This window comes from Clupea harengus, chromosome 5, assembly GCF_900700415.2.
Source record: "Clupea harengus chromosome 5, Ch_v2.0.2, whole genome shotgun sequence".
Taxonomy (NCBI): domain Eukaryota; kingdom Metazoa; phylum Chordata; class Actinopteri; order Clupeiformes; family Clupeidae; genus Clupea; species Clupea harengus.
The window spans coordinates 6220540-6242326 of NC_045156.1; the positions used below are offsets into that span (position 1 = coordinate 6220540).

Consider the following 21787-nt stretch of genomic DNA (forward strand, 5'->3'; position numbering starts at 1 on the left):
CCCACCCCAGTGACCAAAGCATTTAGGCATGATAAAAAGCGGGGGTTGTGTGGGGGGGGGGGCATGCATGGGGAGTATATGATGAGCCAGGACCCAGGGCCTGTTTTCCTGTTATTGTGTTTGTTGCGCCTCCTCTGAGATCCATTCAGTCTGGGTGCCCTCACCACACCCCCTATATAAATCCGCCCAACTGATCAATGTGGCAATCAGTGCAACAGCAGTCTCCCACCACCTCACACACACACTTTGCAGACTGACGGAGAGGGGGTTGGGGAGGGGGGGGGTGTATGTGGCTGCTGGGACTTTTTGATGGAGGGATGGTGGTTATGGGGGGGGTTATATGGGGGGATTGAAGGGTAGGGGGTTACCACAGAGAGAAAGAAAGGGTGGAAAATGCTGGAATCCACAGCCTGGGTTGGGTTGTGGATTAACCCTTTGGTGGGACAGATGGTTGTATCCCCTGCAGTGCCGGAAGAACTCGACGGCAATCATCCACATAGTCCCTACTCGCCCACCCCAGTCTTCACCCGCTGTAAGAGTCTTGTGGTCTCATCCAGTCTGCTCATGGAGTCATGGAATGCGATGAGCAGACGCCTTTGTTTTGTTTTGCTATCCCCTCACCTCCGCAGACAACATGGTGTAACGTATGTTTACATTATAGGCCGACTTAAGCATTGGCATGAGCTGCCACAGAGAGAAGATGATTTTGGTTCATACTTTGGAGGCATCTGGCAAAGTAGAATGGAGCTGGGCCCAGTCTTGTGGTGATCTGGTAGTTCCATGCCAAATAGAGCTCAGCACCAGCTGCTGATGGAGGAGCAAATAAATAGCGGGCGAGTACTGTCTGTTTTTGCTCTCCAGCTCTGCAGGGTTTTTGAAGGTCCCTGCTTATACCAGGTCATTTCTCAAACCTTGAAAGACAATGTGTCAAATCTCCCAAGGTCACAGGCAGACAAAAGGCAAGGTGCAAGAGTTGCTCGCATACCAAGAATTGTACCATCGCGTGTGTGTGTGTGTGTGTGTGCGCACATGCGGGTACGGATGGTGTGTGTCTGTGTCTGTGCGTGGGTGCGTGCGTGCGTGCGTGCGTGCGTGTCTGTGTGGACCCCCTTTCACTATAGACTTTAAGATGTAATTACATCCTATACTATCCAAACAAACACCATTTTAGGGAGTGGTGCCAGTTTTAGCCCTGCTGTTCTCAATTGGTCAGCCGTTGTGTACTCTATTATCTTGTGTCCTTAACTAGCCTCCCTTCCTCTGAAAGAGTGTGGAAACGTGTCGTGACGAACAGCTCCTAAAAGCTCGTCACATTAAACACACACTCACACACATACTAATCATTAGGAAAGAGCTTGGGAAAATACCCCATTAATGCAGTTAAAAGCACAATTTCAGGCAGCCTTTTAAAGATGCGAGTCTCACTGACCTAGCTCTCGAGGTCGTGTCGGTTCAGGCAGTTCTGTGCTTATTGCTTTTCAGCGGGACTGTATAGACATAATCATGCTAATATAGTACCAGAGCTGAGCAGTTAAACTGTTAGTGGGCTCACAGCAAACCCACATGCTTGGGTCAGATGGTTGGTAAATATGGACGTTTGAGTTGTGCAGAATGTGTCTCTCTGAAAAACATCCATGGCCGACGCAGACTTTAATTTGTCTCCAAGTGCCGGAATAAAAGGACATCCTTCAATTTCACGAGCAACCACAAAAGACAAATTAGACAGTCTTTTATATTTATTTTAATTACATGGTGGCAGAGTCACTTACTTTCCCTTCCTCTCTACTTGAGTGGTGTATCGTCTTTCGTTTTGGTTTACGAATGGGAAATATGATGGGCTGTTTGGTTGGGTTTGGGTTTACGACCGTGTGTGTGTGTGTGTGTGTGTGTGTGTGTGTGTGTGGGTGGTTGGGGGGTGGGACTTCTTCCTGTGGCCCCGGAGTGGCAGAGTGTTTGTGAACTTTGTGAGAATACCCACAGTAAGTCATTTTATGGCCTGAGCTTAAAGAGACTGAAGGGGAAGACGGGAAGAAGGTCTCTGCCAGCTTTGTGAAAAGTGGAACCATTCGCCTCACCAGAACTGCTGACCACATGAGCATAGAGAGCTGGAGGAGGTTAGGAGGGCCCATTCCACAGCCTGTAACACTGCTTCATATCTAAACTCAACAGGAAAGAGATGTAGAGGTACGGATGGATGGATGGATGGATGGATGGATGGATGGATGGCTGGATGTATAGATGGAGATAGAGATTAAGAAGGGGAAAGAGTTTGATGGAGAGAAAGGTAGAAATGGGAGGGAGAGAAAGAGCAGGGGATGGAGAATACTACAAGCATTCACTGGGTCATGCTCATGAAAAATTTAATCAAACCTGGCAGATAACAGCTTCATATAAGGACAAGCACATCGCAGTCTGGGAGGATGGGATTTTATATGTCAGTTGGCTCTTCATGTTTTTCTCATTGACTTGGCACAACTTCACCCTGTGTGGATTATGGGTGATGAAGCAGAGCCAAACAGCGTCCCATCTAGCCCTCATTCCCAGCGTGTTTTGTGTTGAGTGGTGAGATTTCCTTTTTGGCATCATGTTTGCCTGAGTTGCGTTGTGTCCCCATGTTTACTGTAGTTCTTGTTAAAAAGGCAACGGGCTTAAAACAAAAGTTGAATAATAATGCTGTTGTTTATTATTAGAACAACAACAGTAATGACTCATTGCTAAATGCATTCCTGATGGCCTAGTGAGCACCACAAACTGGATCACCATCATGGGCCTGTTCCGGTGCACTTAGCAAGAATTTATTGATGAGAATTAGAACACTAACCAGTGATTTTCATTTTGGAGATTCATCTACAGTTACCTTATGCAGCATAAAATATGCTTTTAGTCAAATTACCTTTTTTCAGATTTCGTTAGTGTTACCGTAAGTCGTTTCTGCCTTCTTACTGGTAATGTTACATGTGTGTCTGTGTCAAACTCACAGAAAAAAGGCCTGGTGTGTTTCTGTATGGACAAAAGCACATTAGAATGCAGATATTAGTCCCATGGGCTTATTGAACGTGCCCAAAGATGGATCGCCACGTGATTGTGATGCATCAGCAGTAACAACTAGATGAGACCCACTAATTATGGCGTAATGGAGTAATGGCTTTGTAAATCCTCCAGTTTGCGCTCCTTAAGGTGATATTGATGCTGCTAGTTATCAGATAATTCTTCACCCCATACTACTTATGTGACCCCAATTTCTCCTGGTGTTTTTTTTTGTTAGTGGGGTTAATGAGGACAAGCGAGAAGTTTAAGTCACTTATGCTTGCCTACAGAGTGCTTACTGGTTCTGCTCCCACCTACCTAAATGCTCTTGTAAGGGCAAATGTTACACCCAGGACGCTGCGCTCGTCTAGTGAGCGTCGTTTGGCACTGCCGTCCGTGCAAGCACGGCAATCCAGACTATTTTCATTTGTAGTTCCACGTTGGTGGAACGAACTGACTAGTACTACCAGAGCAGGGGCGTCCCTCTCTACCTTCAAGAAGCTTTTGAAGACCCAACTCTTCAGAGAGCACCTCCCCTCCTAACTGGCACCTGACTAGCGCTTAACTTGCACTTCAGCAGTTACATTCCTGCACTTCTTTTTCCTTTTTTCTAGGTCGTTGTTTTTCTAATTCTCATGTAAAGTAGTATTTATTGTTACACCATGCTTTTTATTGCTCTTAGCTTGACTGTTCTCTCCCTTGTACGTCGCTTTGGACAAAAGCGTCTGCTAAATGACTAAATGTAAATGTAAATGTAAGCGGGACCAACAGCCTTAGTTACTGACTTTCTTGTCCTTCTGTTGCAAGCAAGCGCTGTAATACCTCATGTGTCTGGATTTAAGTGCAGAGAGCCATGACTAAGGGCATACATTTTGTCCCAAGGTACTGAAAGAGTCTCATTTGTTTTGAGGAGCTTCAGGGGAGGAAGGTCGATTTGAATAAGGCAGGAAACTTGTGTTGAGGGGTTAGTTTTTCATGGTTAGTTTTTCACGGACAAACTGGGAGAGAGCTTTTCTCTGCCTCATTCTTTAGCAGACAAAGAATTCGTCTCAGTCATCGTGTGTCTGGAAAGACTCGAAGAATGAAGCCACTAACATGTCACAATTTATGGCTCCAGTGCTGAACACGTGCATCATCTCCCACGTGATCTATTATACTTTGCTTACATCAGTGGTTCCCAAACTTTTTACAGTCCCGTACCCCTTCAGACATTCAATCTCCAGCTACGTACCCCCCACCCCACCCCAAAAAAGTTTTCCTTTTGCCTCATTTTGTTCACCATGAGGTAGATTGATGGCTTAAAATAAGTGAATAATATGTGCCACAAGTGACCCAAACCTTCTAAGGTTGTTGTTTGCCAGCCATCAACAGAACAGAAGACTAAAAAAAACATTATTTGCAGGCGATTGGGAAGATGAGCAAATTAATTTTACAGGCCGTTGGACAGGGGGGTGTGGCCAGAGCGGAGTTCAGCACAGACGTGACATTTTCTCAGTGGTTTTGTTTTTTAATTAATGCTTGTTCATCGTTGCGATCATTGTTGTGTTTATTAGAAATACAGCCTTGATACAGGGGAATTTGGGCGATTTGGATGCACAAAATGATGTTTCCGTCTGAAAGTTGCAATTCTGTTTCAAAGGGTAATTTTCCGTTATCGCGGAAATTTTCTCCCCGCGTACCCCCTGAACCACTTCGCGCACCCCTGGGGGTGCGCGTACCCCATTTTGGAAACCAAGGGCTTACATGCTAACACGCATGTAAGCAAAGTAGCTAGATACATATTCGTCACATATTCTTTTACTCTGTTGATTAGGTACGAATCATTGTGTCCGATACTGGGTCAGTTGAGCTCCCTGTGCATTGTTCTCATTGTCAATGTAGTTCAAGTCCAAGTGCTCAGCACAGTTGTGATGGTTGTACCAGGAGCAACAAGAGAGCATTATGAGGGGGGGGATAAATGAACAAGTGCTAGATTGAATAAGTGTCAGGCATGTCGTGGAACAGAGCTGAAAGGACAACAGAGGTGTCACGATGCCCGGGCGACTCGGATCAGGCCTGTGCCCTTCGCTCTGTCTGTCAGCTCCGCTTATCTGCACCTCTCCAAACACGTGGGCTCCGGCCATTCAGTAACGCATGCCTCAGGACCATTTAAAAGCTCGCTCTCTTTTTTGTCTTCCTGAGGTTTTATGCGTTTCCTGTTCTTCTATCTTCCTTCTCACCTATCCTGGCTCCAAGGATAGTGGCCATGCTGGTGTTTTTGTTTGCTGTTCCTCTGCTGAGTGAGCGAGTCAAGTCAAATTAGATGAGTCTGTCTGAATCTCAGAGGAATCAGATTGCATGGTTCATTTGTACAGGGCAAACATTATTTTGGTCATAGAGGCCGTATTAATGTTGGTACGCACCTGATATATCAGATGACCCAGCTTTGTAGATGAGGACAGAATCGTTCAGTGACTTTGGTGTGTAGGTAATTGAACAAAACATTCTGAAGAGTCTGTGATTACCAAATTAATGACCACGGTAGCGCTGATGATGATGATGATGATGATGAATAGTATGATGATGATGCATAGCACTCTTAGAATCACATCGAGCTGTTCTCTGCGAAACCCTAAATTAAGAACATGGCTCCTGGACAGCAGCTTGCTTTTTCCGAGACGTTATGCTTGTTCAGATGACATAAACTGACTGACGTTAATTTGTACGACTGTATACATTCATGGCCAGCGTTGGAGCCGCTGCCTGGATTCCGTAGCCGCGTAAAAGTTGGCCAAGGAGACGGATCTCACTTGTGCCCCTTGCGAGGAGGGTGGAATGTAGGTCACGTGTGAGATGCAGGCGGATGGCTCGGGGGACAGGAGCCGGGGGTGCTCGTGCGCTGTGGGAACCCTCGCAACAGGAAGTAAACTGATTTTTCACACAACCTTATTTATAGTCCCGGTTCGGGAGCAGCGCCTGCTGAGCCTTGTCGCCTTTTTGATGTATTTTGGACCCCTGTGTGCTATTTATTATCTACAGCCCTTGCATCAGCACCGGAGTAGTACCTGGGGTTGGGCTCCCTGGCTTTGTGTTCATTAGTAGGTTAGTCTCTCAATCCCACACGAGGTATTTTTGTCCTCTGCTTGGAATAAACACGAATGACAGGCAGAAAATACATGGCACAGACGCCGTATCGGTGTACCGTAGCTCAGGCTGTTTATTTTAGTTTTTACGATGTGAACATATTGAATCGTACCAAGCCTACGGAGGGATTGAAAATGTTTAGAAAATCTGTGTCAATTGAGGCGGTGGAAGAGCGAGCCCTTAAAATAGTCTACAGGGTCTGTCTTCTATTAATTATACATGAGAAGCTTGATTTGTCCTGCCAAGCCACTGTAGAGTCAACCCTCTCAGGGCTTGGTGCGGAGCTCCACCGTTCAGCATTGTTTTTTCTGACACACACACACACACACACACACACACACACATTCACTCACACACACACACACACACACACACACACACACACACAGAACTAATGTTGTCTCTTCAAAGGAAGTGGCAAGTAGAGTGTCTCTGGATCGCACGTGAAAGTAGATGCTCCCTCTTGAGCCGCTCGCAGGGTGAGCCATTAGCAAATGCCGTCCTTTGCTTTGTGGAGGCCGAGAGCAGTGTTTTTATTTTCTCTCAGGGTACGGCCACCGCACCTAGAAGAAGTGCAGGCTGACAGGCTAGAAAGGTTGTAGGTGGTGCTGGACCAGAGATAAAGCACCACCATCGCACTTGCTAATGAGAGTGCCCGTAAGGAAACAACACTTCAGCCAGACATCGACTGAAGGAGAGGACTGGAGGTGATTACCTTTCCTAAGACAGAGAGGACAACATTAGGTTTGGTTTTATCTGAGGAAGCCTAAGGCATCTGTGGCTGAGCAGGCTCAAATATCTGGCCAAGAAATACCTTGCACTAAAGATAAGTCTACTTGTATGTACAAACACTCATACAAAGATACTTCTTTGTACTATGTCTGGTTTTGGTAACACCTCTGAAATACATAAGCACGTAGTTCTCAGCCTGAGCTCCTGTGTTCAATATACTATGTGGAAAGGCTAATGTGTGTGTCTGTGTGTGAGACTGTGTGTGAGTTGAGCTCGGGGTGAGGGTAGCCTGCTGAAGGCCTGTCAGTGACTGCTGGAGAGCTGATGGGGCCAGTCGGATCTGTGGCAAGTTCCGCAGCAGCAGCAGTACCAGCAGGATACGCGCAGTCCCAGTTTCTCAGGCAGCAGAAGCGGCCGAGCTTAACATGGGCCGCTGACACTGATTCAGTGTGATGCCCCACTGCTCTTTTCAAGGGAGGGAGAGATGGCGAGCGAGAGAGAGTGAGTGAGAGTGAACAGAGAAGAGCGAGAGATGGTGGGTGAGAGATGGATAAAGCAAGCTAGAACCACATTCCCCTCACTGCCTCACTGGTCTGAGTTGCTGTCGAATCCACAGGCTGCCATAGCTAACATGTGAAGGGGGGGGGGGGGGGGCAGTTATGTGTGTTTACAGTGAAGGCTGCACTCCCCCGCTATTTATTGACACCTGCAGGTTTGGTGTCAGGATGGTTTGTGGGAGTGTGCACAGGCATCTCAGCGTGTCTGCACACAAGTATGTTGATATCTGTGTGTGTGTGTGTGTGTGTGTGTGTGTGTGTGTGTGTGTGTGTGTGTGTGTGAGGATATGCACATATGTGTGAGTAGCGGGGTAGTGGGGGGTTTATAAAGCCCCCATTAGGTGATTAGGTTTTTTTTCCGTTTGGCTCTGGATGGTGCCATTTGGTGGCAGGGGGGCTTCACTCACCCCACCCAATCCTACACCCCCCCTCCCCCCGGCCCCTGTGCCGAGTGACTGGCAGCTGATGACTGCATACAGCCTGGAAGTCGACAGCTGCTGATTGTTGTGATTAGCGTTTCTGTGCCGAACCTCTGGGACATGCTCGTACGATTATGTGGGCGCCCAGTGGAAGTGGCTGCCATAGCCACCAGGAAGAGGTTTTTGTGCTTGTGGAGAAACACAGCCGAAGCCCTGCAGTCTCATCCTCCGCTGCTCATGGTGGTGTAAGGAGAACAGAGTTCACTCGGGGTTATAGAGTCTCCATGTTGCTTTTTTTTCTCCCTCTGAGTGTAAGGTTAAATAAAGAAAGGCTCTCACTGGCTTCCTTACCTCTCTCTGTTTCTAAATCTGAACGGGACCTGGATTGTTTTTTGCCTACAGACCTGAAATGGAGTCATCTATAACGCGGCGTCCCAGAGGAGACTCTCCTTTGAATCGCCGTGAGGCTGGACTCTTATTAAGTTCACAGACTGATGTCATGTGTTGGGGTAATTACCACTCCGATAAGGGAGCCTCTGACAGCTGCTCACGATAATTGCCTCGCATTTTTTCGAGGGATCTGGCACGGCGGAACCGCTACTGGCACCAGGCGTGAGCAACAAAAGCTGGCCAGCAGCAGTTATAGTTACTGTGCAAACAATCGCAGGATTGATGTAGTGGACTGCAGTGCTTCCCTGTGCTCTAACGAAGAGCGCTTTGGTCTGAAAGGTCGTGAAGACCATCTTGTTTGTCTAAACATGGCTCCCCTATGTTCTGGTTGGGTTGCCGGTGACTCGATGCTTCAGATGTCATTGTTTTGGTTCATCCAAGGCAAGCATCTCAGCGATTTCATTTTCCTACTCTGTTGGATGTTCCCTTGGGCCTGCATGGCCACATTACCAATCATACTTTTGACGTTTTATTTATTTATTCATTTGATTGTTAACCGCCAAGGAGGTTATGTTCTTGGCTCAATTTGTTTGTCTGTTTTTTTTGGCTGTCTGTCTGTTTGTTAGCAAGGATTATGTAAAAACTACCAGGCCGATTTTCATGAAACTTGGTTTCAAGGGTGTAGCATTGGCCAAGGAAGAGCCCATTACATTTTGGAGCATATTCAAATCACAAGGCCGACCCACTAATAATTTTTTCACTTTCGTTAACATTGCAAGATGGGGCATTTGGCCTGGGCGGTGGGGCTGCACTCTCTGAGGGCCCTTCTAGTTTCAGACATTTGTTTGCAGCACCCTAGTTGTGTTGTGGCCCAATCGAACCGCTTGTGATTTTCCATCACGGCCGGCAGTGTGCCTCACTCCTGCTGTCCTTCCCCTGTGCCGTGCACTCGCTGAACTGAAAATGGTGCGAGCTCCAGAGAAGCAAGACTCTCACTGTCAGCGGCACGGCCGTGAGTGACTGCATCCCTCCAGTGTTGTCCATAGCAACGGAACAGAACGTCTCTACCAGCATGCAAGGCAGTTCTATTTTTACCGGCGGACATATAGTGCGGTGTAGTGATTGCGTTCTTGCTGTTGTCATGGCATGTAACCATTAAGCTCATCAGCCAGCAGATGTGTGTGTGTGTGTGTGTGTGTGTGTGTGTGTCTGTGTGAGGATGCTGTGTGGCTCTGTTTATGTGTTGATGAATGGGGGGGGGACTGGGATGCTGTGTGCTCATTGTGGCAAAAAGTAGTTCTCATCACTGGCATGATGGTATAAAAGAGGGGGGGGTGCAGAGTTAGGTGTGGCATGATGGTCATCTTAAAGCCTGCGGTGTGACTTGGTGTGTTAATGCACGCTGAGCTTGCTGCTGGTCACTTGTGGGTCCTTTGACTGCAGAGAATTCTCATGGTGAGGCCAGTTGGTGAGGCCAGTCGGTAAGGCGTAACAGTTGATAAGTCGATGAGGGGGGGGGGGTTCTTCTTCAGATGATAATATTGGATGACTAAGCAAAATGCCCACGTCTTCAACTGCGGTTACTCACTTTGAATTTCCTCTTACTATGACACAAGGCAAGTGATGTTCCTGTACACCTGACAATATTAGCCTTAACAACATTTTGTTAATTACAAGCCACAGATTACACAAGTTTATAAAACAATTGGGTTCTATTGAATTATTTAGCTGTTTCTGATTGGACGAGAGACGTTCCATGAGTTGGAATATCCCAGGACATCCCAACTCGGACTTTTCACAGCTAATAATAAATCACTCCGCGATGAAACATTCTATAGCACGTTGATACAATTAAGCGATAACCGTTAATTCAAAGTTCTTATAATTCCAAAAGACGCTGACAATGGAACTATTTTTTTGTTGCAAAGAAACAATGGCGAAATAAAAAAAATTTTAATCAATAACTTCGTGTTTAAATGTTAATTGGTTGACTATAAAATTGTTTTATAAAAGCAATATAGTACTCGTGCGAGTAGGGTAGGTAAGGGATATTCCCACGGGTGTTGTTGCCTGCGCCACTCGGCCTCCGGCCTCGTGGCTACGGCCGAACACCACCCGTGGGAATATCCCTTACCTACCCCACTCGCACTCGTACTATATTGCTTAATTATATCATAGTCAATGCTTTGTGTTCTTAATTGAGTTCAGTGGTCACACATTTGCCAGATGGTGGCATAACACAGACTTTGTGAAAGATGTGTTTTGGTATGGTTGCATCTTTTTTTTTATTGGAAACACGTAGTCTTTTCTCATTATATTTTCATCTTCTGCTAGTCTGAATTAATTTAATGATTAATAGGTGACTTGGAGTAGTAGACACACACACACACACACACACACACACAGGCGGAGATGACCCCCTCTACCATAAAGTTGTCCCCCCCCCCCCAACATTGTCATTGTAAACACAAATAAATAATTTTTAATAATATAGTAATTAGGGTGACCAGACGTCCTTTTTTTTCGAGACCTAAAACATGCTTCCGGCAGGGATTCAAAAATTGTTCGGGATTTTACCTCGTTGGATATTTGTGGTTCCCTGGGTCTGTCACAAACTAGTTATTACGCCCCCGCATGTGAAAAAGATGGCAAAACTTCGTCCCAGGGGGTGGGGGCGGGGTCATCTGCATGTGAAAAAGATGTCAAAACTTCGTCGCGGGGTAGTGTATAGCATGCTCAAATCTGGTCACCCTACTTGAAATTCAGCATCTTTATTCTGCAAAGAAAAGTTTTAGCTAGCTGTCTAGTCCTGCAAGGTAGCAAACGCAGTACGAGGACACCGTAGAGAGAGAGAGGGCGATTTTTCTGTGAAATTTGACCGTGTATTGTCCCCCCCTACAACGAAATGGGATCTCCGCCCCTGCACACACACACACAAATAATGTTTTATGGAAAAGACACACTTCTTGGTTAAGTAGACATCCACATAGTTGTGAAATAGGTTGTGCAACAGAGGGGGGTAAGGTCAAGTATTTTCAGAATATGTTTAAAGAAGAGATGTGCTTAAGGGAGAGACACAGTAACAGAAACTACAGTAATCAGATGTTCAGTGTCTACCACGCAGATCACTTGCTTTCTGGGGTTATGTGCTAGATGTCAGCTCAGCTGTTGCCATTCCTCAAATCACCACAGAGGACCAGCAAGAAATGCTGAACTCGCTCTTCACATTCGCCTCGAGCCTTCTGTTTAACTTCTATCTGAAATTGTAACTTACATCAGTCGTACGTTATGTAACTTAACCAGGGCAACACCCGCTGCTATAAGAAGACATCAAGGTGTACTCTTCTCGTTTGTTGATACAGTACACTCGTGCGTTGTGGTTATCCTCAGTAAATCCTCTCGGTCAAGTGACGGTCAGAGCCTGAGACTTGTGAACGAAGGAGGAAAAGCACATTAGTATTAGCTGCAGATTCTTGTCTCCGTTTTGGCATGAACTAAAAACTGCACTGTACTTCCGCATAGTAATCGGGGGAAATCTGTCTACGATTTGAGGATCACAGTTATAGTATAGGTGCATCCAGCCCTGTGTTTTACTCCTGACTTCAAAACATATACAAAATATATACCGCAGGCTGGATCAAATCCCTCATTTCCCGTTGGTTTCTATGCGGACAGAGCATTGTTTAGAGAGACCAGACAACATCTTTGTGAGGAGTGGAGTGGAGTGGAGTGGAGTGGAGTTGTTGAAGCAGGAAGTTGGCAAGTGCAGAGTGCTCCTCAGCCCCAGAGGTCAGAATGCTCTCTGAGAGAGACTGAGCTCGCGGAGCATTAAAGCAGCAGGCCTTTTGCTTTTGTGTTTGTTTTACATTGATCGCTCCGTCGCTGGAAGAAAGATGAGTTCCTTCTGCCGCCCAAATAACGAAGAAGCAAGGCAAAGACTCGGATCTTAACAGGCCTTAAGCCGATGTTGTTATGCACAGGTAATGCCTGCTGGACAGAAACAGCGTTAGATACAATACGCTTCATTGAATTTAGTTACTCTTCTCGAAGAAGTGACTTTATTAACACAGCACAAACTTCTTTTCTTTATCCGCCAAATGATCCGTCTTTTGATTGGTCGAGTCCACAAAATACTTTCTTTGACCTGAGGTTCACTAGATGTTGAATAGACATGACATCTATGACCTTTACAGCTATTCAATTTCCTGAATCAAACTTCCTTCAGGAGGTTGTTGTGCTGAACTGTAGGGTACCCCACAGACGGCCTAATAACCTGCGGCTAAAGATTTGATCTAAAGGCAGCATTTCTGTGCTCGCTGCTGTGCATAGATGGAGCGGATATTTAAGAGCGGGGTCTGGATGGTCCTCCTGCGGCTCCACAGCCAGGGCACACGAGGAGAGTATTACGTCTGAGAGTTCTCGCAAACCACGGAGCGGAGTTATGTGTGAGCTATCGTCGCATCTCTGATTTATTTCCACCGTCATTGAAATGGCTGCCAAAAAGCACCTCTCATCCAAGGGGCCGCTATTTTTATCTGCGATTTTTTTTTTTTTCATCACCCCTGTGTGACTACGGGAACGTGTGGCTCTGCTGGGATGCGGGGAGAGGCTTTGTCTGCCGGAGTGTGTCATGCATCGCCACTCAGACTCCAGTGGCACTGGCGTGGCTCCAATAACTTTGCAGCCAGCCAGGGGAATAACTTGCGATCTAGCGGTGTGGCAGTGAAATGTTTTTAGTAGCGTAGTGTGACCAGCCGTAGTGTGATTGTTGTCTTTGCGTGTGTGTGTGTGTCCATCTGTCTGGCTGTGTCTGTACGTGCCAAAGTGCGTATGCGAGTGAGTGGGAGAGATAAGAGAAATGCACATTTGTGAAAGGGAGGATGGAGAAATGCAGATTCTCTGGTCACGAAAGATGCATTCCTGTTCTATTTAGATGAAAACAGTGGCCTGATAAGCTTGATTTGATTCGTATCTGAAATGGAAAGATTGTCATCTATGGAAAGAAAAGTACAAGTCTCGCACATTGATTTTGAATGTCACTCACATAGTTGTGAAATCCCTTCATCTTCAAGTTCAAGTGGTCCTGATGATGACGGCATCGAGCAAATCAATTTTGATACTATCTGTTCAGTTCTTATCACAAAGACAGGCTTTCAGTCCATCTATTGCAAGGAGGACAGAAGAACCCATCAGTGTATGGCAACTCTCATTTCCTGTGATTTTTAGCTGCGGTCTGACTAAAAGTCTTTGCCTTTGTCAAACCAGCCGTGTCATCCATTGTAGGTAGAAGATGTTGGCAGCAGCAACCTCTCTAATCAACTCATCAGCAGGTCCTAACAGATCACATTTGACGCTATTTAATAAAACATCAGCCCGTGCTGTAAATGGCGTGTAATGACAACTCAACCAGTGGGGCCTAACAGGTGTGTTTGATGTTGCCTCCACCACCCCATCCCAGTCTAGCATGCCTGCTGTTTCTAAGGAGAATGGGTGGAGCGCAGGACAACGGGGTGAGGCGTTTACACCCCATAGGAGATTAAAGTAACCTGGGGGATCCGTCAGGACGATGGGAGGCCCAGGCTGACTGCAGAGGTGCAGACATGACAGAGATCAGCTGTCCCGCCGTGCCCTTCCCGCAAATCAATTAATATCAGAGCAGTCGCCGGGCATCATTATCAAGTGCGTGTTGCTGAGCAACCTGACGCGGAGCTCTCACCCTGGCAGCGACCTGTCAGCAGTCATTAACACATCTCACGTGCCAAGTATTTTGCCAGCCAGGTTCGCTTTCTCTCGCACTCCCCTGTCTAGCTTAGTCATGTCTGCCAGGTTGTTAGGTTGTTAGGTGTTACTCCCACGTGCTTCATTTGTGAATGGAACTCTTAATAGAGGCAGTGAAAAGCCTCAGTCGTTTTCACTCATTTCCTGCGTGGTCATTGCAGTTATGGTTTTTCTTGTGTGTTCCTGAAGACCAACATGGCTGTCCTTTTGTCGTTTCCTCCTCTCTTGGCTGGTGGTTTTGTGCGTGTGGCAGGGGTTATGGCAGTGGGGCGGCTAGCTTTCATTCCGAAAGGAGTTTACAATTTTAGTTGGTTGTTTTTTTGAAGGAGGGGGGGGGGGGGGGGTAGACGTAATGCCCTTTTTATTATGAATTAATTGGAATGACAATAAACATAGAAAATAAACATTTTCTTTTCTTCTGGTTCTGTAGGTACAACCCGCTCCCCACGTGACGGAGAGGTCCCTGGAGTAGATTACAACTTCCTGCCTGTGGAGGAATTCCTGAAGCTTGAACAAAGTGGGACCCTGCTGGAGATTGGATCATATGACGGTACCTCTCAGGCTCGGCTTGACCAAGATATCTCAAAACATGTCACCAAGAGTTCTGTCCAGAGTTGTTTATGGTTTGAGTATAGAGAAGAATTCAGATCCTAATTTAGTATACGTGGATCAGTGTCAGTCCGTTTGTTAATATCTGTGAGGGTGAGGTCATAAACACAATTGCGTGTCTATATAGACATGCCGTGAAACAATAGGGTCTTGATAAATTTAACCCTGAGAAATCTTCCTGCCCACTGAAATTCATATTTAATGATTTAATGATTGTGAACTCCTTGCTTGTCGTGCTGGCAGCTCTGTCAATTTAAGCATGCTCACTGCACCTGGACAATGACTTCTCTCTAGCCTAGCGGTGCAAACAAACACTTACTGGCAGACATTGCCCCCTGCCTCTCAGTCAGCCACAGAATCAACTGAGAAGGCTTTCTTGTCTCGTACAGTGACTTTTCATTTGGTGGTCTGCATACAAACATATTAACAGAAGATCCCCATCCCCTACACACACACACACACACACACACACACACACACACACACACACACACACACACACACACACTCTCTGTCTCTCACTCCTTCAGATTTTTCATGCTAATATCCCTCTTGTTGCCAAGGTAACTATTATGGAACACCCAAGCCGCCGATCCAGCCCCCTAGCGGGAAAGTGATTACCAGTGATGCTCTGCAAGACTGCCTGCCCGGCTCCGAGCAATCCACTCCCCGACGCACCAAGTCCTACAATGAGATGCAAAATGCTGGAATAGTGCCTGCCGACGTAGAGGACGATGACGAGGCTCCTGAAATGAACAGTAGCTTTACAGGTAAGGCATGACACATGGCTGCTATCTGTGGAGGTGGGGGGTGGGTGGGGTGGGGTCCTGTTCCGTTCCGTTCGCTTCCATTCTGTTCCGTTCCCGTTCCGTTCTGGTCTGTTCTGTTCCGTTCCGTTCAGTTCTATGTCTTTCTCATCTACTGTCTCTCAGTCTAGAGTTGAGGGGGAAAACACTGCCATCTGGCTGCGGAGGGGAGACATGAAGTCGGCCTCAGATCAGCAAGCATGTTTGACTCGGCCAATTAGATGAGACCAGTGGAGCTAGATTTGACTGAACTTATGCTTCTTTGTTTCTTTCCCACACGCTCATTTTTCTAAATAATTAACTTCTGTTTTTATTTTTATTAATTTATTTAACTATTTATTTTTATGTAGTACTCCCGCATCACACTTGGCATGCAATATTCATGGTAGTCCTTTGTTTTTATTTCGTCAAGCTCATGTGGAAGTCTCTAAGCAACTGCTGTTTTTTTCTCCTCCAAATCTCCTAACCACTCTGCTTCCAGCAGGGCATTTTATTTTAGTTAGGCGTTGCTTCAGTTTTGGATTAGCAGTGTTTGGAGAGAGATTTAAGATACCATCATTTAGATTCCGTTGGGACCAATTCATTAACAGGATTATTAACTTGAACAATGCTAAAATCATAGTATTATACTAATTCTATTTTACCATGTGAGTCATCTGTCTGTACGTCTACTGGCAGAGAAATATCACAGTTCCTCCATTTACTGTTCCTGAGAGATAGATGCTTCTACACCTCCCTGTATGAGACAGTCAGCTGTATGACATATTTATGAGTGTGTGTGTGTTGGGGGGGGGGGGGGGGGGGGGGTGGTTTGGTATGTGTGAAGGAATAGTCTTTGATCACCGCTGAGAAGCTGGTGAGAGAGGATGTTCATGACCATTTCCAGGTTGGGATCTCATTAACAGGCTGTTGGTTTAAAGGTGGGGCAGTATGATCCTCCTCCTTCCCCTTCGCACACTGTGTCTGTGTGTATATATTTACACGTCTGCTCTCACACTCACGCCACTCTCGTCTCGCTTGGCAGGAGACTCCAGTGAACCTGACGAGCACACCTCCGTGCGACCCTACGCCACCCGCGACAACGTTCCCTCCTCCGCGCCCAGCAGCGCTCCGTCGTCAACCACGGACGGCCCGCCGCAGCCCCACCCACAGCCCCACCATCCTCCCGAGGAGGACCCGCTGGGCCCAATCCCCGACAATTGGGAGATGGCCTACACGGAGAATGGGGAGGTCTACTTCATAGAGTACGCACCCGTTGGCTTTTCTTTCTTATTTCATTCACTTGCTGTGTACATTATTCAGGTTTTTAAGCATTAGAATGTATGTTTTGCATGTAACACATTTTTATAACATTTTAAATTCATTGCACTTGAATTTGTTTTGCTGGCACGTGGTCAATTGAAGGAGATAGAAACCCACTTATTGATCCCACTAGCTGCTCAGGCTGTTCACTATGTGGCATGATCACGACATAGTCACCAGATATAACACAGAGGTGAACATGCACAGTAGTCTGCATGTTGTCTTTGCAGCAGTCTGACTTGATCCAGTTTGTCCAGTCAGAAGGGAGTGGTAGATGATTTTGTGTGTGTGTGTGTGTGTGTGTGTGTGTGTGTGTGTGTGTGTGTGTGTGTGTGTGCCTTTGCCACAGTTATACTGTCTCACTAAGAGTCCCGGATGTTTTCCTCTTTGTGCGATACTTTCTAGCTGTCGAAAACAATACTTTCCTCCCTTTGTGTCTATTCTTAGTCATAACACAAAGACGACATCCTGGATCGACCCCCGCTGCCTGGATAAGCCACCGAAGCCCTTGGAAGAATGTGAAGATGATGGTATGGAGGCATCCTCACATTTCATTGCATGCTTGTATGCATTTGTGTGTGTGTGTGTGTGTGTGTGTGTGAGAGAGAGAGAGAAGGAGATGGAGAGAAAGAAAGAAAGAGAGATGGCAGGAATGGAATTGTTTCCAAAATGTTCCTTTCTGTATGCTCAGTAGCGGGCCTTTTCTTATCTGTATTTGTTTGTGTGGCCATATTCAATTCTCCCTTGATTCAGCTCTTCACCCCTCAACCAGTCAGCCACTACATAAAGTGGCCTGAAGGTGTCTCACTTGAGTATTATGTTTCCTGCTCAACTGGAAACCGCTTATTTCCTCACACACAGGAAATATGTTTGTTCCCGACTCAAGGATTGAATGCTCTGTGTCTGTTCCTTCGGCCACTGATCAGCACTCCCTATATAGGTTTTCTCTTGTGTAGACAAAGACGTGTACTGTTGTATGTGTGCTTTAAGCTTACAATGAACTGGCTTTACCTCATGTACTGAAAATGTAAGAACAGTGACACCCTCTGGCTACACTGTGAACTTCTCAAATGAACACAAACACCCAATAACAGTTTTTTTTTATCCAAATCTGTTCTTGTTATGTTTTTCTTTCGGTTGATTTAAAGAAATATTTATGTGTAGTATGTGTATAGCCCACAATGCCAAACACAGCTAATATGATGCATCTTTACTAAGCTTATTGCTTTTCACTTTCACCCTCCCGCGCGCCACTGCTTACCCCTCTTCCTTTCGCCATCTTTCCTGGGAGAAGAAGGGGTTCATACAGAAGAGTTGGACAATGAGCTAGGTAGGCCACTCGCGCTTGGGAAACCTTGCTCCTTGCACACTTACACAATCTGTATGCTACAATCTGTATCCTTTACTACTGCTTGGGCCAGAAGACAATACCTCCACCAGCTCAGTGTGTTTTTCTTCTTCCCCTTAGTATGCCTCACGAAATGGTTGCCATTATGGGTGGATTGTATTTGCATGTGGTTGGTTATGCGTCATTTGAATTTCATTAAATATGCACCACATTGTTGTCACGGCCATGTAATGGCAGTTGCTCTGTCATTTTGGTTTGTAGTAGTTGTAGTTTCTGTAATTTTCAGTGCATATTTTTTTAGATGGCCAGGCAAGAGATGGGAACACTTACTGATAATGTTATGTTCTCCATGATGAATATTCTTATATTTCAAATGTATCGATAAATACAAAACAAAACTAACAAATGTAATAGGATTGCACAAAAAGTCAAGGAAAGGTGTATATAAAACTAAACAGCAGTTCATTGCAACGGTCATTGTTTTCCGAAATTGGTCAATTTCCTCAATAATGTGTTAAGATTACTGATCATAGCATACTATCAAGGGTGCATTTAAGGGTCACCTTCACCCAGCCGAGTAAGAAATGGCCTGTCAAGAAGAATCCATTTGGAAGAAATAATTTTCATGTCGTAAGCAGTTAGAAGGGCAATCCCAGTGTCAAAAGATATCGAACATGTGCGATCAATGACCCCATCGACTGTGAATTCTGAAAGATGGGGGATAAAATAAAAAAAAGAAGCAGAGATGGCATTGCAATGTTTCTCCGTGTCACAGTACAGTATCATCTGGCCGCTTTCTCCCTGGCCTGTCACGGAGGAGCAGGCCGGTCCCTCCCACATGCGAATGAGATGCAAACAGCCTAATGGCCAATGTGTCATCCCCGTCCCCTCTGCCTTCCCCAAGAGAGCCGAGAGAGACACGCTCCCTGATGAGTGTGAAGATGAAGGCGCCTCCTCCTCCTTCTCCTCCTCCTCCTCCTCTAACCTCACACCAGTTCCCTGTGTCAGCACAGGCTGCTGTGAAGCACTAGGGAATAGGGCTGATTTCACTTGACTAGAACCTCTAATGTGATGGGGCTTTGGGGAGAGAAAAAAAAAAGCCTCCACTGCCATTGTGAATTTTTGACTACGAAATCCCATCAACCTCAAAAAAAAAAAAAAGCACACTGAATAATAGATAGGTCTATGGCTGTGATTATTGGGCCGGAGCATAATAACTTCAGCTGTAACTGCACACCGGCTCCGCTCATTTCCGAGGTGCTTGACTTCGCTCGACTCGGGTACAAAGCGGAGGCAGATAAACCTTAGGACCTCACTGTCACATTCTACCACAATATCAGGTCAAGGATGCCTCTTTGGATCCCGTTGTCCAGCAGAAGATTCTCTCAAGCAGAAATGGTTCATTTATAACCAGGCTTTGACATTTATGAAGCCATTATCTCGGTAGAGGAACCTTTTATGATTTGTAATCATAGGCCTTGGGAGAGATGTGTTTTTCTGCCCTGCTCAGAGAAATGATAAATGTTTGGTCGGCGTCACTGGCATATTAAGAAGCTCTGTGCAATAAAGTGCTTCACCAGGAGGCTTGGGGACTAATTGATTTCAGTATCGTAATGGTGCCAAAAAATGTGCTAGGACCTTGAAAGGAAGATAAATGAATGCTCTTGTGAAACTCTTGTGTATTTATGCAGTATCTCTACCAGTGGTGGCACCTGTTAGTTGACCTCACCATCTGTCCGCACTTTTGTGGTGGAATTTAGCGTCCCATGAATGCAGGGTTGCAAATGAAAAAACTCCATTACATTAGTACTCTAATGGATTAATCGGAACAATGGCCTATATCCCTTACGTCTCTTGTTTTCTCCCCCCCCCCCCCCCCCCCTCTGCCATACAGAGCTGCCAACAGGATGGGAGAAAATTGAGGATCCTGTCTACGGGGTTTATTATGTGGAGTAAGTGCTACTGTGTAAACACACTCGCGCACACACACCGCGCACACACACTACCCAGGCCATTCTTTTGCAATTACCCTGTGATTTCACTCGCAGCCACCAGAAAAAAAGGTATTGACTCATTTTGACTTTCAGGCCCATTACCGAGTGTAGTCCAGTTATTGTCATTACCATACGGGAAACGCATAGAGCAAGGGGCCCCTATTTCCTCTGCAGCTATGAATATGAATGCCTTCATATGTTTTTGATGTTGTTCAAAGCAATGCTGTATACCTATGTGGCCCAGAGCCATTTTCAGCGTGCGTTCCCCCCCTCCCCCCCCCTTCTGACATGTTTATATTTTGCACATGTTGTTCGCTGCATAATTGTCCAACCCATTTCCCCCCTTCGATTGTAATGAAATGACCTTCCAGGCGCAGTTGTTTTCCCTGAAACAGCACTTTGCGCTGATTGTTTGATGTTGATACTCTGGGCCTCGCCGTCACTGTCCCTCCTCGTTCCTCACCGCCAGTGAGATTTAGTGCACTCTGTGCCAGGGAAGCTACCAGAGAGCGTGTACTTCAATTTATCACTGTCTCAATGCCCCCCCCCCCCCCCCCCCCTTCTTTCCACCCCCTCTTTCCACCCCCCCACCCCCATTCCTCTCTTCTGCCATCTCTGTTTTCATTGCATTTCCTTTACTAATGTAATGCCCTCCCCTTTATTTCACGTTCGGTGCTCTTGTCATCTTCTCTATCTTTCCTTTTTTAACGCTTCTTACTAATTCTCCTCCCTATTTCTCTCGCTCTTTTTCCCCTTCCCTCCTTTTCTTCTCCCCCCCCCCCCCCCTCAGTCACATAAACAGGAAGACGCAGTATGAGAACCCCATCCTGGAGGCCAAGCGCAAGAAGCAGTTTGAGCAGCAGCAGCAGCAGCAGCCACCTGAAGGTGAGCGCTACACTCGAGGTTGGTTTGTAGCCAGACCCTGGCGTCATTTTTTTTTTTTTTCATTTTTCGTTCTTTCTCAATGTCTGTGTCTGTCTCCATATCCGTCATACCAGTGTGGGGATCATGAAATACATGCTTTTGTAGGTGTTGTTGTTATTATTAAGCTATGGTTTATCACATTGACGAGCTTTCCATCATGAGTACAGTAGCAAAAGATCACAACAGGGAAAGTTGTCTAAAATGTTCTTGCCTGCTCCAGTGTTCCAGTCTTGCAGGAAAAACACCATTTGGGTGAATATGTTCTAATCTTATGAAACTTTAAAAATTAAAAACAAGGAATGTGGGACTGAGAATGTCTTTGATCCTGGGTAAAGCTCTGTAGTGCTCTCCAATGAAAACATGAGAGGGGGGTTCTCCTGGGCATCTCTGGAGTATGCCTCCCCTCCGTATGTAGGACGGAGTCCCACTTTGAATGCAGGTTCCCTCTCCGGGGAGCTTCTCTATCCACGGAACAGTAGACTCAGCTGAATGTGCCGTCTGCTTGATTACCTGCTGACGTTTGTTTTCCGGCTTTTGAAGCTCAGTATCTGTTTGGAAATTTTAGTCTGTCATTGATTATTCACTGCGCTGAGAGTGCATATTAAAGAGGTCTGTGCCGGACACCCCCTTCTAAAAGGCGTGTCATCACAGAGGACAGTAAAGCGGTACGGCTAGCTTTAACGCTGCGCCGTCGCTGAGGGTTTTGCTCAAATCATATTACTGAGGTTTGTGATGAGGTGCTTTGTCTCCTGGGTAGTGCAGTGCAGTGAAAAATGAA

The 21787-nt window shown here is 46.1% G+C and overlaps 1 protein-coding gene across 10 annotated transcripts in view; it reads left to right on the top strand.

The window, feature by feature from the left end:
• magi1b (membrane associated guanylate kinase, WW and PDZ domain containing 1b) overlaps positions 1–21787 on the top strand; it is a 124048-nt gene that overhangs the window by 68426 nt on the left and 33835 nt on the right. For 7 of the 10 annotated variants that reach the window (XM_031567477.2, XM_031567469.2, XM_031567473.2 and 4 more), the window contains exons 3-9: positions 14457–14576; positions 15199–15405; positions 16466–16685; positions 17191–17273; positions 18038–18073; positions 19986–20043; positions 20876–20988. In XM_031567477.2, coding sequence (XP_031423337.1) covers positions 14457–14576; positions 15199–15405; positions 16466–16685; positions 17191–17273; positions 18038–18073; positions 19986–20043; positions 20876–20988 — 837 coding nt within the window. The remainder of the gene's footprint in view (positions 1–14456; positions 14577–15198; positions 15406–16465; positions 16686–17190; positions 17274–18037; positions 18074–19985; positions 20044–20875; positions 20989–21787) is intronic. The other 3 variants (XM_031567478.2, XM_031567472.2, XM_031567474.2) reach the window with 2 other exon arrangements.